The sequence below is a fragment of the Papio anubis genome, chromosome 4, assembly GCF_008728515.1.
Source record: "Papio anubis isolate 15944 chromosome 4, Panubis1.0, whole genome shotgun sequence".
NCBI classification, from domain to species: domain Eukaryota; kingdom Metazoa; phylum Chordata; class Mammalia; order Primates; family Cercopithecidae; genus Papio; species Papio anubis.
Window position 1 is genome coordinate 90782131 of NC_044979.1, and position 18499 is coordinate 90800629.

General features: G+C 37.1%; 1 protein-coding gene across 1 annotated transcript in view; it reads left to right on the forward strand.

The window, feature by feature from the left end:
• ABCB5 (ATP binding cassette subfamily B member 5) overlaps window positions 1-18499 on the forward strand; it is a 131527-nt gene that overhangs the window by 52647 nt on the left and 60381 nt on the right. Inside the window, exons 14-15 of the mRNA XM_031665315.1 lie at window positions 6000-6161; window positions 10479-10619. Coding sequence (XP_031521175.1) covers window positions 6000-6161; window positions 10479-10619 — 303 coding nt within the window. The remainder of the gene's footprint in view (window positions 1-5999; window positions 6162-10478; window positions 10620-18499) is intronic.

The following is an 18499-nucleotide window of genomic DNA, read 5'->3' on the forward strand; positions in this document are numbered from 1 at the left end:
TTAAATGGGTCAATACTACCCAAAGCAATCTACAGATTTAGTATACAGATTTTGATTTAGTACAATCAAAATCCCAATGGCATGTTTTACAGAAATAAAGAACTCATCCTAAAATTAATAAGAAACCACAAAAGATACCAAATATCCAAATCAATCTTAAGAAGAAAAACAAAGCTGAAAGCATCACACTTCCTAATTTCAAAATACATTACAAAGTTATAGTAATTAAAACAGTATAGCACTTGCCTAAAAATAAACATAGAGGCTAATGGGACAGAATAGAAAGCCCAGAAATGAATGTATGCAAAATGTTCGACTGACCTTTGACAAGGGTGCAAAGAGTACACAATGGGGAAAGATGGCCTATTCAACAAATGATGTTGGGAAATTTGGATGTCCACATGCAAAAGAATTGAAACTGGACTTTTATCTACACCATACACAAAAACCAACTCAAAATAGGTTAAATATATCAATATAAGAAACTGTAAAACTTAAACTGAAACTGTAAAACTTAGAAGTAAACATGGGGGAAAGCTTCATGACATTAAGTTTGACAATTATTTCTTGGATATGAGGCCAAAAACACAAACAACAAAAGCAAAATTAGATAAGTAGGACTACATCAAACAAAAGCATCACAAAGGAAATAATCAACAGAACGAAAAGGTAGACTACAAAAAGGAAAAAAAAAAATTGGAAATCAGATATCTGGTAAGAAATTAATATCTAACATATATAAGGAACTCCTATAACTCAATAGTAAAAAAACAAAAATAAAGAACAAATAACCTGATTTAAAAATAGGCAAAGAAGTTGAAAAGGCATTTCTCCAAAAAACACATACAAATGGCCAATAAGTGTATGAAAAGATTCTTGACATCACTAGTTATCAGGGAAATGTAAGTCAATACCACAATGAGATATCTCCTCACACCTATTGGGATGACTATTGTTAAAAAAAAAGATAAGTGTTGGTGAAGATGTGGAAAAATTCGAACCCTTGTGTATTACTGATGGGAAAGTAAAAAGTTGCAGTCTCTATGGAAAACAGTATGGAGGTTCCAGAAATAATTAAAGATAGAATTACCATTTGACCCAGCAATTCTACTACACACACACACACACACACACACATATATGTGTATATATATACACACATTAATTCCAATAATTTGGATGTATTAATTTATATTCAAAAGAATTAAAGTCAGTATCTCAAAGAAGTATATGCACTCCCATGCTCATTGCATCATTATTTATAACAGCCAAGAGATGGAAACAAATTAAATATTTATTGACAGATTAACAAATAAAGAAAAATATGATACCTACACAAGGAAATATTAATAAGCCTTAAAAAAGGAGAAAGTCCATATGGAACAACATGGATGAATCTGAATGACATTATGCTAAGTGAAATAAGCCAGTCACAGAAGGACTAATACTGTGTGATTCCTCTTAAATGAGGTATGTAAAACAGTCAAACTTGTAGATGCAGACAATACGATGGTAGCTGCTGGGGACTGAGGAGAGAGAGATACAGGGAGTTGCTGTTCAGTGGGAATAAAATTTTATTTATGTAAGATGAATGAGTTCTAGAGATTAACACTACCACATTGTGCCTATAGTTGGCAATATTGTATTGTGCACTTAAAATTTTAAGAAGATAGATCTCATGTGAAGGGTTCTTACCACAAAAAAAATTAATCTGCTCAATAACTCTAAAATAGAGGTGGTAAAATTTTCCCTATTATCAAATGAAAAACATAAGACTTAGAGGGGTAAAAAACTTAGACATCTAAGTCCTCCAAGCCAGAAACTGGCAGAAACAAGATCCAAACCCAGGATTTGCAACTCCAGAAAACACAAATGGTGAAATTATTGAATACCAGTTTGCCATTATAAAAATCATACACTATATCTATATATACTGCTTGCCATTTTGTAGTTAATTACCATGTAATATATTAATTATTATTAGTTACATCCATCATGATATTTGTCAGATTAACTGTATTACGCGTTTTTATTAAGACAGTGTGGACTTCATTCCTATATCATTAGTCTTCTTAGTTTGTTGTTCATAAAGCTTGCTCAGCTATTCATGCAGTGAATATAACTTTAATTTAAAAGCAAGTTATCACTTAAAGGGAAATTTGATCCCAGTCATATTATCTCAGTATATTCTTTTAGAAAAGAGCTCTGAAACACAGGTAGGGCTGCTATAGGGGAGCATAACTATCCTTTCTACCTACTTTTTGTGACAAGAGATGGGGATTAAGGATACAGATTTAGAAACTGAATAATAATTATCATCTTATTTTTAGTATCAGACTAAAAATCAGTTATCAAAGCCCTGACATCTCTCCTGACTTGGATAGATGTTTAACCATCAAAAAATACTGCCTTTTGCCAGTAATCCCAGCACTTTGGCAGGCCGAGGCAGGTGGATAACCTGAGGTCAGGAGTTCAAGAACAGCCTGGCCAGCATGGCAAGACCCTGTCTCTACTAAAAATACAAAAATTAGCTGGGTGTGGTGGTACATGCCTGTAATCCCAGCTAATCGGGAGGCTGAGGCAGGAGAATCACTTGAACCTGGGAGGTGGAGGTTGCAGTGAGCCGAGATCACGCCACTGCACTCCAGCCTGCATGACAGAGAGACTTCATCTCAAAAATTAATTAATTAATTAAATTTTTAAAAAGTACCCTTTCCCCCTCTTTCTACCTAGTCCCGCTCTTTAAATGACTCTCTTAAAATCTACACGTGGGAAAAAAAACCAGCTGAAGTCGACTCACATTGAACCCTTTTTACCTCTGTCAGTGGTCAAGGCCAGCTACGCAGTTTGTGGGGTCCAGCACAAAATGAAAATGTGGAGCCTCTTATTCAAAAACTATTAAGAACTCCAGAATGGCAGCAGCAGAGCATTAAACCAAGAGTCACACCCTTCTAAAGCTTTCTTACTTGTAAACAAAAGTGCAATACATGTACACTAAATGAAATTGGGGAAATTGAGATGAGAAAAATACAATCCATAGGCCCAATAACTAAGAACAGGCACTATTAGGATATTGATAGATTTCTATATAGGTGTCTTTCTATGGGTAATTTTTTTAAAACATAGTTATAATAGGATATGTATTTTTCCTGCATTTTTACAGGTAGCATTATATCATACATCTTTTCCACATTATCATTTAATCTTAATAACCAATGTCTTGAGAGGTTCCCTTCTCTTATAGATTTGGAAAAAAGTTTGAAAGAAATTATCACCTGCTTAATCAAGTTTATCTATTGCAATGAAGAGACCTTGTGGAGAGAAGAGGGAAAACCACACCAGGTTTTAGTATCAGTCCTTCCAGTGACTGAATGAGGCCCTGAACAAGGTTCTTAACTTTCTGAGTTCCATTTTCCTGCTCTATAGTAGATAAGAATCAGAAAAGTAAATAGCAGTAACACAGTAATAGTATGAATAGTAACAATGTTAGCTGTCGATTGTTGATTCCCTGGCAAATTTGTAGTGCCAGAAGTGTCAGTTATTGTGCTAGGCATTTACAAACAAACAAACAAACAAACAAACAAAAAACGCATTACCTCAAGAATAGTCCACAAAATATTTCAGAGGAAGAATAAGCTGGAAGGGGTAAACTAATGGTTTTCAATACCTGTTTTAAGTCTATAGTAGTTAAAACAGGATAGCATTGGTGCAGTGACAGACAAGCTGAACAGCAGAATAGCAAGTAGAATACAAAAACAGACACAAAACAATTGCCACCTGATTTATGGTAAAGGCAGTTCTGAAGTATAGAGGGAAATGATGGTCTTCAAAATATGCTGTTGGGATACTTGGTTAACTGTATGGGGAAAATGTACATTGACTCCTACTTGGCATCACACACAAAAACTAATTCCAGGTGCTATACATCACATCCAAATATGAAAGGCAAATGATAAAGATTGTAAGGTAAAACATAGAAGAACATCTGTGTGACCTTGGAGTAAAGATTTCTTAAAAGTACTCAAAAAGCACAAATTGTAAAAGAAAAAAATTGATAAATTGGACTTCATTAAAATTTTGAAATTCTGTTCATGAAAAGACACCATTAAGAGAGTGAAAAGAAAGCCAGGTACAGTGGCTCACACCTGTAATCCCAGCACTTTGCGAGGCTGATGTGGACGGATCACCTGAGATCAGGAGTTCAAGACCAGCCTGGCTAACATGGTGAAACCCCGTCTCTACTAAAAACACAAAGAATTAGCTGGGTGTGGTGGCGAGTGCCTGCAATCCCAGCTACTCGGGAGGCTGAGGCAGGAGAGAATTGCTTGAACCCGGGAGGCAGCGGTTGCAGTGAGCTGAGATCATGCCATTGCACTCCCGCCTAGGCAACGAGAGCTAAACTCTGTCTCAAAAAAAAAAAAAAGAGAGAGAGAGAGAAAGAGAGAGAGTGAAAAGACAATCACATAAAGAGAAACTTTCATTGTAATACATGGTATTCAACAAAGTTCTCACATCTGGAGTATATAAACAACTCATGAAAATTAAAAATAAAAATACAGTTCTAATAGAAAAATGAGAAAAAATGTGGACAATTCACAAGAGAGAATATCCAAATTGTCACTAGTCATTTGAAAAGTTGTTCAACTTTAGTAGTCATCGGGAAAATGCCGATAAAAGTCACAATATGATAGTTCTCACCCATCAGACAGAAAGAACCAAGTCTTAGAAGATAGAGCAACCATGGCCCTGTTGCACTACTGGGGGGTTTATAAAATAGGGCAACCACTTGGAAAACCTATTTGGCAGAATCTAACGAAGCAGAGCATATACACACTTTATGACTCAGCAATTCCTCTCCTAGGTATAACACTAGAATTGTGTACATATGTTCATCAAATAAACATTTACAGCAACATAGTAGGGGGAAAAAAAAACTTAAAAACGATCTAAATGCCAAACAGGAATAGAGTGGATAAATAAGTTGTGGTATAGTCACACAATAGAATACTGTGTGGCAATAAGAATAAATTATCTGCAACTCTATACAACCAAATGGATGAATCTCAAAAACATAATGTTGAGTGAAAAGATCCAGACACAGAAGAGTATACAATGCATAATCTCATTTATATAAATTACCAGAAAATCAAAACAAGTTCTGTTGTTAGAAATTGGGATAGTGATGACCCTTGGTATAGGTGAGTGTTAAGGGTGACTTGAGAAGAGCATGAGATGGACTTGTAGGTGCTGGTAATGATGGGATTCTTGACCTGGATACTATGATAGGGGTGTATTCCGTTTGAAATGCACTGATCTGTATGTACCCTTATGTGCACTTTTCCATATATTAATGATACTTGTAAAAAAGTTAAAAATACATATTACTTTGAATTTGTAACCAAATAGTTAAGTAATATCCCAATTTTAAAGATGAAAACAATTAACTTTCTGACTTTCTTTTCATTCTAATTTCTATTGGTCTTCTTATTCTATTCAAGTTTCCAAATTTCTGTATCCAAGGATAAGATACTTTAATATTTACAATGATACTGCAACAAAGATTCCTTCATTCCTTCCTTCTTTCCTCTTTCTTTCTCTTTCTCTCTCTTTCTTTCTTTCTTTCTTTCTTTCTTCCTTTCGACGGAGTTTCACTCTTGTTGCCCAGGCTGGAGTGAAATGGCATGATCTCAGCTCACTACAACCTCTGCCTCCTAGGTTCAAGCGATTCTCCTGCCTCAGCCTTCCAAGTAGCTGAGATTACAGGTGCCCACCACCAAGACTGGATAATTTTTGTATTTTTAGTAGAGACGGGGTTTTACCATGTTGGCCAGGCTGATCTCTAACTCCTGACCTCAGGCGATCCACCCTCCTCAGCCTCCCAAAGTGCTGAGATTACAGGCATGAGCCACTGTGCCGAGTCAACAAAGATTTCTTAAATAGTGCAAAGGATGTTATTTCTACTAATATCATATTTATTTTCTATGCTTTTTATCCTGTAGGCAAGTAAAGGTCGGACTACAATCGTGGTAGCACACCGACTTTCTACTATTCGAAGTGCAGATTTGATTGTGACCATAAAGGATGGAATGGTGGTGGAAAAAGGAGCACATGCTGAACTAATGGCAAAACGAGGTTTATATTATTCACTTGTGATGTCACAGGTAATGCTTATGTGACATAATGCTATGTTAGCAGGGTTTATTTTTAACGTTTCAGAGATCATACCACACTAGAAAACAAAAGTTGCAAATTATAATCTTAAATTTCAAAAAGCAACCAAAGTTTATAGTTCCTCAGTAAAGAAATTAAGGGTTTCAAATCCTCAGTGTTGTGCTAAATAATATGCTGAAAGTTGAAGAAGTAATGGGTACCTGGTACCTAATATCTGCCAGGCACCCCCCAAATAGGCTTCAAAACTTGTATGTGGCCGGGCAGGGTGGCCCAAACCTGTAACCCCAGCAATTTGGGAGGCCGAGGAGGGCAGATCACGAGGTCAGGAGATCGAGACCATCCTGGCCAACATGGTGAAACCTCGTCTCTACAAAAAATACAAAAATTAGCTGGGTGTGGTGGCGCGTGCCTGCAGTCCCAGCTACTCGGGAGGCTGAGGCAAGAGAATTGCTTGACAGAGAGTCGGAGGTTGCAGTGAGCTGAGATTGCACCACTGCACTCCAGCCTGCCAACAGAGTGAGACTCTGTCTCAAAAAAAACGAACAAACAAACAAAAACTTGTATGTGGTAGATACTGTGATCTTTGGCTAGAACACAAAGAAATATAACACACAGTCCTTATTTAAAGACTTAAAACTTAGCTACAGAGGCAAATTGCAAAATTGTGCATATAGATATTATTAGTTGTAAAAAGAAAAAACAAGATTGATGGGGAGAGACAGAGCTATATTACCCATAAAAGGTTTCATGGAAGAGGTCTTTAAGGTTAAAAGATGGGAGCTGGGGGTGAACATGAAGGACAAATTCAGGTAGGCAGAACAACAGCATAGAAGCAAGAAGGAACTTGGTGTGCGACTGAAACAAAAAGGAGGTCAGCTTTCCTTAAGTACTTGTGAGTGTTGAGGGTATAATGGGAAAGAGTTCAATAATGAACGTCAGATCATGGAAGTTCTTAGAAGCCAGGCAAAAGAGTTGAGACTTAATTTGTGTAGGAAGCACCTAAGACAATACCTGGCACACAGTGGGCACTCAATAAACATTTGCTGAATGAAGGGATGCACACATAAAACCTTACTATGTGTGCTACCGCATCACCACAGATGGACCAGAAAGCTCATATTGGGCAATCAAGCGGGGGCATGATGATGCTGAAGGCACACAGCAAATTCCCCTTCTTTAGGATCCATACTTGTGCGTGTCATAGATCCACCCTACTGGATTTCACATAACTTTCTCATTAGGACACATTAATATAGGTTGTGGGAATTAAGCTATAGCTCTCTTCTTTGTTCCAGCCTGGCTTTCTCCTCTTGACCTGGAAGGCAGCCTTTTTTTGAAGGGCTCTTCTATAGATAACTGATTTCAACCCTTTTTGGTCTTCTTCAACTTTCTAATAATATCTTTGATGTCAATATTATTATTTTATAAATTAGCAAATTTAGAAAGTTATGAGCCCCCATCTCTTCATCAAGTTTATAACTTCAAATTTCAAACCCTAGCTTTCTCCAACTGTGCTAAAATGAAATATTTCTGAACATACCCTAAGAAGCAATACAGTAAAATAGGTTTGAAAATGTAGTTTTTATTGAAAAACTGTCTGATGCTGATTTTATTTCATATTAGTTCATATTTTGTGCTTCAAAAATAAAAGTGAGGTGTTATATAACTGAATTTTTATTCCACAATAGACTTAATAATTTATGAAGTTTAATATTTTGAAACTAATATGGGTTGCAATAAAAGGAAATAACTGGTTGAGTTAACCCTATTTTGAGATTTTTTTAAAACTATTAATACTAATATAATCAGATCTTTCTTTGGAGTAGTACATCTTTATTTTTTATTGTGATTAAACTAAAACTCCATTATTATGTCTTAAGTTAAAGGCTTTCACATTATATAAAAAGAAAAAGTGGTGTGTTTGTGGGACGAATGTGTAAAAATTTTAAATACCTTATTTAAAATGGATTAGTATTCTCTGATTACCTAAAATGATGTCCAATTAGATATAACAACACTATTTTAAATATTAATACTAAGTATAATATTCTAAGCATTGTACAGTAAATGTAACATACATAATATCTGCACAAACAAGTAACTCACTTTTGAAGATCTGCACATACTTATTTGCCAATATTGACTGTGGAATCAAAATTAATCAATTTTGATAATTTGTGATTGTCATAAATATCACAGTTAATGCTGCTAAAATAATCCTGAGAAGTAGTACAGCAAAGTGCTTAAGATGATGAACTCTGTGTTCACTGCAAGTTGACTCCACCACTTAATAGTTTTAGGTCCTTGAGCAAGTTATTTAAATTCTCAGTGCATCAATTTCCTAATCTCTAAGAAAAGGGAAATAGTAATAACCTATTAATAAATTATTGTGAGTATTAAACAGGCTAAATCATATAAAGTACTTAGAATTATTGTTAGTGTAATAAATTTTATTATGTTATTGACATTAACATTATTTGATCAAACTTTTTAGAAAAGTTCAAACTATGGAGATTAATATTATAATTATTTACCTAGACTGTCCATGATCATATACATGTATATTGCTTTAGTGGATTTCTATGTGAAAATGAAATATAAACACATACACATATCAAAATGTGTATTTTTGATACACATATACACAGAGATATACACATATCAAAGCTTATTGTCATCATTATTTTGTCCAGAGACTTTCTCAGGAAAAGAAATTTTCTTTGACTTACTAAAGCACCTTTTCAGAAAATTTATTATGAGGAGAGGTCAAAGTTTTATTTTAAACTTGCCACAAAGTGAGTAACTCCTGGGGGCAGGGGAGAAAAGCCAAACAAGGCATGACATGATGGCTAGTTCCTGTAATCCCAGCTACTTGAAAGGCTGGGGCAGAAGGACTGCTTGAGCTAAGGAGTTTAGCCCTAGTTTGGGCAACACAGTAAGACCTACTCTTTAAATAAGGAAATAAATAATAAAAACAAAAAATAAAAAATTTCAAAGCCATATAAAATATTTCTTTCATGGCAGAGACATTTACAGGAAAAAAAAGAAAATGATAGTAAAAAGAAATGCCTGATTAAAGATGTTTGGATAGTCTGGGGCTGGTTAAAGTTCATTATCTCTTTAAATGACTGATTAACAGTTGTTAAGCTTGTCAAAGAATCACGGTGTCCCTGGAAAGTCTTCCATGTGCACATTCTCCTTGTGCATCTAAATTGACCTACATTTTCCATCTCTTCCCCACGCTGTCGGCAACTTAGCTGGGCTTCTCATTTCTCTTGTCCTCCTCCCATCTCCTCCTGGGAAAGTCACAAATTTACTCATACCACATTCAAATGAACAGCGAATCTGTAGCTCCTTTATTTCACTAAAGTGGTCTCATGAGTAGCAAGAAAAAGAAAATCTAGACCTAGAGCAATTTGATTTTGAACTTGGTTCTATCCTATAATGTACCAATAAACAGTTTCTTTAAAGTTAAAAATGTTTATTTCGAGACACAGTCTTGCTGTCACCCAGGCTGGAGTGTAGTGGTGCAATCTCGGTTCACTGCAGCCTCCACCTCCCAAGTTCAAGCCTCAGCCTCAGCCTCCTGAGTAGCTGGGATCACAGGCACGCACCACCACACCCAACTAATTTTTTGTATTTTTAGTAGAGACAGGGTGTTATATGTTGGCCAGGCTGGTCTGAAACTCATGGCCTGAAGTGATCCACACGTCTCCGTTTCCCAGAGTGCCGGGATTACAGGGGTGACGACTGTGCCTGGCCTTTAAGGTTAATTTGATTGCTTTGGAATTTCTTATTGTTGAGGAGCAGGCCATGTTAGTTCTGTGTTTTGTTCACAGTTCAGGATGGGTAGCAGGGGCCGGCCTGGAAAGCATGATTGTCTCCCGAGATCTCTCTCAGGCCCAATCTCACATATAAGTACCCAATTAAATACTACAAATTTATAAGCCCCAGAAATGGCTAGGAAGAAAGCATCAGAAACAGTATCTTCTGTCTCAAAAAGCTCCTCTTACTAAGATCTCTCCTTGTTAGTGATATAATTGTTTCGATTAAGGCATTGTTTTCTGCAGGTGATTATACAGGTCCTTGGAAAAGAAAGGACAATGAGCTATTGTTAGTCACTAACATTTTAGTATGAGATAGACTTATCAGTTCTCTCAAGCCTGAAAGCTGTTCAGCAAGAACTACATTAGAATATGCCACTTTCAATAGCAAAGGCGATAACAGCTTTAAAGAGATGCTTAATAAGATTTCCTTGAATTTTTAAGGCATTCTTACAACGATAACCTGTATATTCTTCCTGTAAGGATATTAAAAACGCTGATGAACAGATGGAGTCAATGACATATTCTACTGAAAGGAAGACTAACTCACTTTCTCTGTGCTCTGTGAATAGCATCAAGTCAGACTTCACTGACAAGGCCGAGGAATCCATCCAATCTAAAGAGGTAATGGCTCAGCGATCAACCAGTTTTTCCTACATGTTTTCTAATTTTGATTTAATCCTTGTAAAATTTAAAATTTATTTATAGGAAAATATTACTGTAGCACTAAGCTCACAAAACATGTCTTCCCCAAACTTCGCTCTAGCATCAGTGTGACACTCTAGGTAAGTCTGTCTAAAAAGGCTGCCTTTATATCAGAGGTCCTTCTTTATCAGGGGAAAAAAAAAAATCCCATGAGACTGTTAGATGATGTTTCTCCTATGAAGCAAACCATGGGTTAAAACAATGCCTTGGCAAATGTGATGGAGATACTAATGGTGATGCCCAAGATTAATTTGAGTCAGATCAGAGGCATGCCACTTCCAGAATGCAGATAGGCCCAGCATGTACACGACCCAGGCTTGCAGTCCCAGGGCACAATTTGAGAAGCCTTGCTCACTGGGGTGGGAGTATTTGTTCCCATGCTTACTGTGCCCACTCCTACCCCCGCACCCCCAGGCTCTGCCCGAGCCCCACATCACCTGCTTTGACTCTCCTTCCGCTGATACCCTTCATACCTCCCTGCAGTTCCCGTCTGCACCTGAATTCTCACTTCTCTGTCTCAATTCCACCTTCTTTCTCTTAACATGCCCGACACCTGCTTTGAGCCTCCATCCCACACCCTGAACATTCTCTGTAGCACCCTTTTACAAAACACCCTTCCATCTTAATCCCACCTTAACCCATGCTTCTCCCAGCCTCCCAATTCACTAAGCTCCAGCCCTCTTTCCACCCTAGTCGATCTTTGCTAGCCCCTGGTGCTCCGTAACCTTGCATGCCTTGAAATCCCTCACCCTTGCCCTGTATCTCAGCTTCAATCCCCTAACCTCCAGCATCCATACCATCCCATACCTATCTTTGGCCCATTATTTCCTCCCATACTAGAGTTCCTTCTTCTCCTTGGGACTAACAGAGACTTGAGATTGAATCGCCTCTTAGCTGTTCTCACCATCTTCAAGCCCACTTTCCTTGGTCTCACCTGTCAATTATCTGCCTGAAGCCTCTGGATTATCTGTCCCAAAACCCCTCTTGTCCTTCTCTGGCATTGCTAATCTATTGCTTTTAATTTTAGCTACACTCTTTCCTTTTAGGTATGTAGTCCTCTACAGCATTTACACTTAGACATTTTTCCTTTTCTGCTAATTTTATTTTTAAGTCCATTTAAATAAATAAGCATGCAAAGAAAAATAATGGGATAGATGGTATGCCATATGGCAAATGTATGTTAAGAATATAGTACATGAAAGTTTGTACTGAGACACTAGGCAAGAGTGTAGGAAACACTGTGTTAAAACATCTATTGATAGCTGCTGGACCTGCCTCAGCAACTGCTGAAAACACTATGGAAATCTGCCTCTAAGTCTAAAAATACACCATATTTATAAAGCGGATTTTCAAACCCTAAGAAAGATGAAAAACAGAACATTTAAAAAGGAATTTCCAGATCTCTGGACAAAAATGATATAATTGGTTTACAATCTGATACAACTACATGCTCCACACACATGGAAATGACAAAATATAAAATGAGAAAAACCAGTAAGATGTATCTAGGCTCTAAACAGGAGGAATAGCTCTTCACACCAGAACTAGAGCAAAAGCACAAAGTGGTGAGCTGGACAATAGTCACAGACCTGCTCTGAAAAGTAGGCAGAAAAACCTGGTTAGCCAATGCCTGGAGCTAAAGCTTATAAAAATCTGTGAGCCTGGGGAGGCAGGAAACAGATACACGGTACTACAACCAAGAACCGAAATAAGCTAGGATTGGCTCAATGGCCATATTTTTAAGGGACTCTTTAAGACCGTGGTAATCCAGTGAAAAATAAACAAGGAAGTGAAGAGACTGTAATAATCAATAATGAACTGGGGACAGTGACATGTCTATAATAATAGCTACAAGAGAGGTTGAGGCAGGAGGATCGCTTGAGCTTAAGAGTTCAAGGCTGCAGTGAGCTATGATCATGCCACTGTACCCCAGCCTGAGCAACAGAGCAAGAACCCATCTCTGAAATAAATAAAAATAAAATAAATAGGCTGGGTGAGTAGTTCACACCTGTAATCCCAGCACTTTGGGAAGTCAAGGCGGGCAGATCACTTGAGGTCAGGAGTTCAACAGCAGCTGACCAACATGGTGAAACCTTGTCTCTACTAAAAATATAAAAAATTAGCTGGGTGTGATGGCACATGCCTGTAATCCCAGCTACTTGAGAGGCTGAGGCAGGAGAATCACTTGAATTGGGGAGGCAAAGGTTGCAGTGAACCGAGATCACACCACTGCACTCCAGCCTGGGCAACAGAGTGAGACCCTGTCTCAAAAAAACAAACTAAAAAACAAAATAAAATAAAATAAACAAAGATCAATAATGAAATGAAAAAGAAATGGAGCAGTATTTTAGAACAGAGTTAATGGGGGTTCTATTAGTCTAGATCCAGTCAGGAAACAGAAAGCACACAATGACAGAGAAAGTTTAGTATAGTGAATCATTAAGAGGAGATTGTAGTATGGGGAGTTGGGTAGTGAAAGTTAAGATACCTCTAGAGAATACAGAAGTAGCAGATAAAAGAAGCAACCACTACCCCTGGAGTGAAATACAGCACCCATAGAAGATCCCTTTCTTCTCTCCAGCAAGGCAAAGAGTCAGATCTCAATGGAAAGGGCACAGTTATGGCTCACTGGATGGCAGAGAAGTTGCTGTGGTACCTTGCTCGTGGGGCCTTGCCCTCAAGGGTGCCAAGGGAGGCCTTCCACAGGATGGGGCAGAGCTTCAGAACCTACCAGGTGCTGGGGAAACTGCTGGCCACTGGGCACTATTGGAACAAGAAGCTGGCCAAGGTTGTCATCTGCAGGAGTCTAGGGCACTTCTGCAAGTGGGAGGGTGCAGCCATTAGTGACCTGGCCGAGACCCAGGCCTGTGCTCATAGTTATGCCTCCATACCCTAAGCCAAGAGCTGGGGAAAGCAACCGGCGGCCACACAGAAGAGAAAGCTGCACTCTGCAGGCACCTGCCTCTGAAAACCTATGCAGGCAGGGCAGAGGAGAAAAACTCACCCTGCAGGAGCTTTCCCAATGAGCACTGGAAAGAACAGGAAGAAATATCTCCTCCTGCAATGTCTTTGCTGCACCCTCTACTGACAGGGCTTAACCTCTTGCCCACTGTAAAAGAGAAATATTTATCAGACAAAAAAGTGCATTTGGATCAAAGAGGCAATAAGTCAATGACCAGGACAGGGATGGTAATATTTCAAACAAGGTCACAGCGAGCATGAGGGTCTGGAGTTGGGGGTCACAATGACTAAGGAGGACAGGGGTAGGCAGAAAAGTGTGTGGGACACTCAGGGACCGGATCATGCACGGCCTCTTGGGCCATCATGACAAATTTGGATTCTATTCTTCCTCTAACAAAAAACCTTCAGGAGTTTTTAACCAGTGGTTCATGACCTACAAGGAATTTCTGAATAGACTTCAGAGCCCATCAACCTGAATGAATAAAAAAATCACAACTTTTTTTCCCCACTAACCCTTGATAGAAATGTAACATCTGCTTCGTGAATCTAAGCAACAAGCTACAATAGTATTACCAGTATCTGTGATGTCACCAATGAATATCACAGAAATTTTCATATCACATTATACTTATGGATAACTTAAAATATCTCTACACTCATCACTATTAGTTCTTATGTTATGTTCTAATAAATGAAGCACATTCATAACTGTATCAAAACTTTGGGTTACTTGTTAAGTATTTTGAATACGATGTTTCAATGGGATGGGCTTTCTTGGAGTCCTATGTATCATTTAGTACATTTAAACATTTCTTCAGGGAAGGAGTCCATAGACTTCACCAGTCTTCCAAAGGAGTCCATGAACTAAAACAGGTGAAGCACTGTTGCATTAGAGGGTCTTATTCAGAAGGGCACATGGTCTGATTTACTCCATGTGGCTACAATTTGGAGAACAGTGTGTGGGGGCCAGACTAAGATGAGGGAAAGCAGAACGGAGAGGAGATGATGGTGGCTGAAAAATGAACTTGATTGGTCTCACTAAAGCTGTCAGCGGAGAAATAAAATATAGATGGCTAAAAGAGTAAGACATTGGAATGAGACTCAGGACCCGGCACCATTTAGAGTTGGAAAGAAAAAGTCCCTAGTGAAAGGATGCTAACAAATGGCTGGCAAAATAAGAGGAAAGCCAGGAGAGTGTGGTATCATAGACACCAAGTAAGAAAAGTGGTACAGAAAAAGGAAGAGATCATTTGTGTTAATTGCCATGAAAATCACATAAAATTAGAGATTTTCACTTTCAACCAAGATAGATTAACAGGGACTAGATTTACTTTCCTGCTTGATACAACTAAGAAACTGAACAAAATATGTGAAATAATGGTTTCTGACATTGGACATCAGGCAAAATAGGATAGTGATCTCTGTGGAAGGAGAAATAAATGAGTTGAAACTTGTCATTAAACCAGTTTAAGGTCTGAGTAGTTTTCAGGCCTCGGAGCTGAGAGGGAAAACACAGACAAAACCCAATGGACTTTTTTTTTTTGGAGACAGAGTTTCACTCTTGATGCTCAGGCTAGAGTGCAATGTCGCAACCTCGGCTCACCGCAACCTCTGCCTCCTGAAACCCAGCGGACTTTGAGTTCAGAAGACAGAGCTAAGAGTTGAAGGAGGCCAAAGTTGTCAGAGGTTTCAGAGCAAAGAACTGGAGAGGAGAGAACTTTTCAGAAAGAGAGAAGTCCAAAAATCTGCAGAGGTTCTCTCTTGAGTCTTCATCTGACTACTGATCAGTGTATTTATTAAGGAAACTACCAGAGGTAGGGTATATATCTACCAGAAAAGATTAGAAGGAGCAATTCTTAGAACTCACACACGGCCAAGAAAAGTTCTTATTAAACTAACTATTGTAGAAAATCTTTAAATTCATGAGATACTCGGTTAAGCGTTAAGAAAGATATTGCCTCAGAGGGTAAAATAATTAGTCCTAGACTAAACTCTGCACTAAACCTAACTAACAAATTCTAATAGCAAGCCTCAAAAGGATTACACTGTTTCCAAGTAATTTAAATGTGTTCCAGAACAAGACTCAATAACATATACAAGAATTCAAAAATATTTAGTCCCCAAAAGTATAAAATTTACAATGTCTGGCATCCATTCAAAAATCACCAGGCAAGCAAAAAAGCAGAAAAAAATGTACCCAAAATGAAGAGAAAAATCAATCAATAGAAATAGACCCAGAAATGGCACACTTAGTAGAGTTAGTAGAGACATTAAGCATTTATTATAACTGTATTACATATGTACATATGTCCCCAAAGGAAGTCCAAACCATTGAAGAAATAATGCTTTAAAAATTTGCCGGCCAGGCGCGGTGGCTCAAGCCTGTAATCCCAGCACTTTGGGAGGCCGAGACGGGTGGATCACGAGGTCAGGAGATCGAGACCATCCTGGCTAACATGGTGAAAACCCGTCTCTACTAAAAAATAACAAAAAACTAGCCGGGCGATGTGGCGGACGCCTGTAGTCCCAGCTACTCGGGAGGCTGAGGCAGGAGAATGGCGTGAACCCGGGAGGCGGAGCTTGCAGTGAGCTGAGATCCGGCCACTGCACTCCAGCCTGGGCGACACAGCAAGACTCCATCTCAAAAAATAAATAAATAAAAATAAAATAAAATAAAATAAATAAAAATTTGCCAATTTGATGAAAACTTAAAATCCACAGATTCAAGAAGCTCAATAAATTCTAAGTATAAGAAACATAAGAAATCCTATACCTAGGTATATCATAATCAAACTGCTTAAAACCAGTGTTAAGGAGAAAACTACTAAAGCATCCAGAGAAATTGACAGAATATAGATGAGGAAAAAGACAAGAAAGCTACAAATTTCTCATTAGAAATAATGCAACCAAGAAGATAATGGAGCAATATTTTTAAAGCACTGAAAGAAAAAAAAAAAGCACCTCAAATCAGAATGCTATTTACAGAAAAATGCCTAATAAAAATGAAGGCAAAATTGAGACATTTTTGTAAATAAAATGTTAAAATAATTCACTACCAGCACACCTATACTACAAGAAATATTAAGGAAGTCATTTGGGCAGAAGGAAAGTGATACTACATGGAAATCTGGATATGAACACTGAACATATCAAAATGTGTAGGAAGCTTAAAGTGATACTGAGGAAGAAATCTGTACCACTAAACACCTATACTATCTAAAAATCTCAAATTAATATACTAAGTTTCCACCTTAAGAAACCAGAAGGAAGAAAATAATAAAGAAAAATCAATCAAATCCAAAGTTGGTTCTCTGGGAACATCAATATTGAACTCACTGAGCAAGAAAAAAAAGAAGATACAAACTGCCAACATCAAGAATGAAAGAGCTGACATCACTACAGATTCTACATATATTTAAAGATGAATAAAATAATCTTATTAAAACATTTAGGCAAACAAATTCTACAACTCAGATGAAATGAGCAAATTCCCTAAAGTTTACAAACTCTCAAAGCCCACTCAAGAATAAATTGATAGTTTGAATATTCTTACATTTATTTTTAAAAAATTAAATCTGTAGTTAAATTCTTTTTTCCCTAAAAAAAAAAAAAAAAAAAATCAAGCCATATGGCTTTACTGATGAATCCTATTAATAAAAAAGTGATAAGGAAGAAGTTCTTGTTCTATTAGACCAACATCATTACTCTGATATCAAAATTAGACAATGAGATTTTAAAAATAAAATTATAGACAAATATCAGCCATAAACATAGATGAAAGAATTCTTTACAAAATTTAACAAATCTAATCCAACAATATAGAAAAAGAATAATATGTCATCACCAAGCAGGATTGTTCTAAGAAGTGAAAAGTTGGTTTAACATTCAGAAATTAATGTAATTCTCCTATTTAAAAAAATTAAAAAGAAAAAACCAATTATCTCAATCAATGCAGAAAACCCATTTGATAAAATACACCATCCATTTCTGATAACTCTCAGCAAGCAAAGAATTAAAAGAAATTCCTTCAACCTGATAAAAGGCAGCTACAATAAACAACAGCTAACATACTAAATGGTGAAAGATTAAGATCTAGAACAAGGCAAGGGCATACACTACATCGATTGAACATTCTACTGGAAGTTCTGGCCTGTTCAATAAGGCAAGAAAATAAAAGCATCCAGGTAGGAAAGGGATATGTAGGAGTGTCTTTATTCACAGATGGCATGATGACTTATGCAAACAATCTTATGGAATCTACACATACACACACACACACACACAGACACACAAGTACTAAAACTAATAAAGTTTAGCAAGGTTGTAGAATACGTGACAATATACTAAAATCAACCCCAATTCTATATACTACAAATGGAAAGTGGGAAGTTAAAATTAAAAAAATAATTTTATGTACAAGAGTACCAAAATAGTAAATTATTGGGAATAAATGTGATAAGAAATTATAAAATCCACACACTGAAATCTGTAAAATATTATAGAGAAAAATTACCGAGAAAAATAGACTAAATAAATTAAAAGATATTTTCAATGTGAGTGAACAAGAAAATTCAATATAGTTAAGATGTTCTTTCTCCCCAAATTGAATTCACATGGAAATGCAGATAGCCAAAATAGTCAAATAAATTTTTTTAAAAAAGAACAAAGTTGGAAGAGGGATACTACCTGATTTCAATTCTGTTTCACCTACTATATAAAGCTAATTACTAATTCTCATTTCAATTACCTATAGAACTATAGTAATCAAAACATTTCATTGGCATACAAATAGACAAATAGATCAATGGAACAGAAAAGAGAGTTGAGAAGTAGTCCCA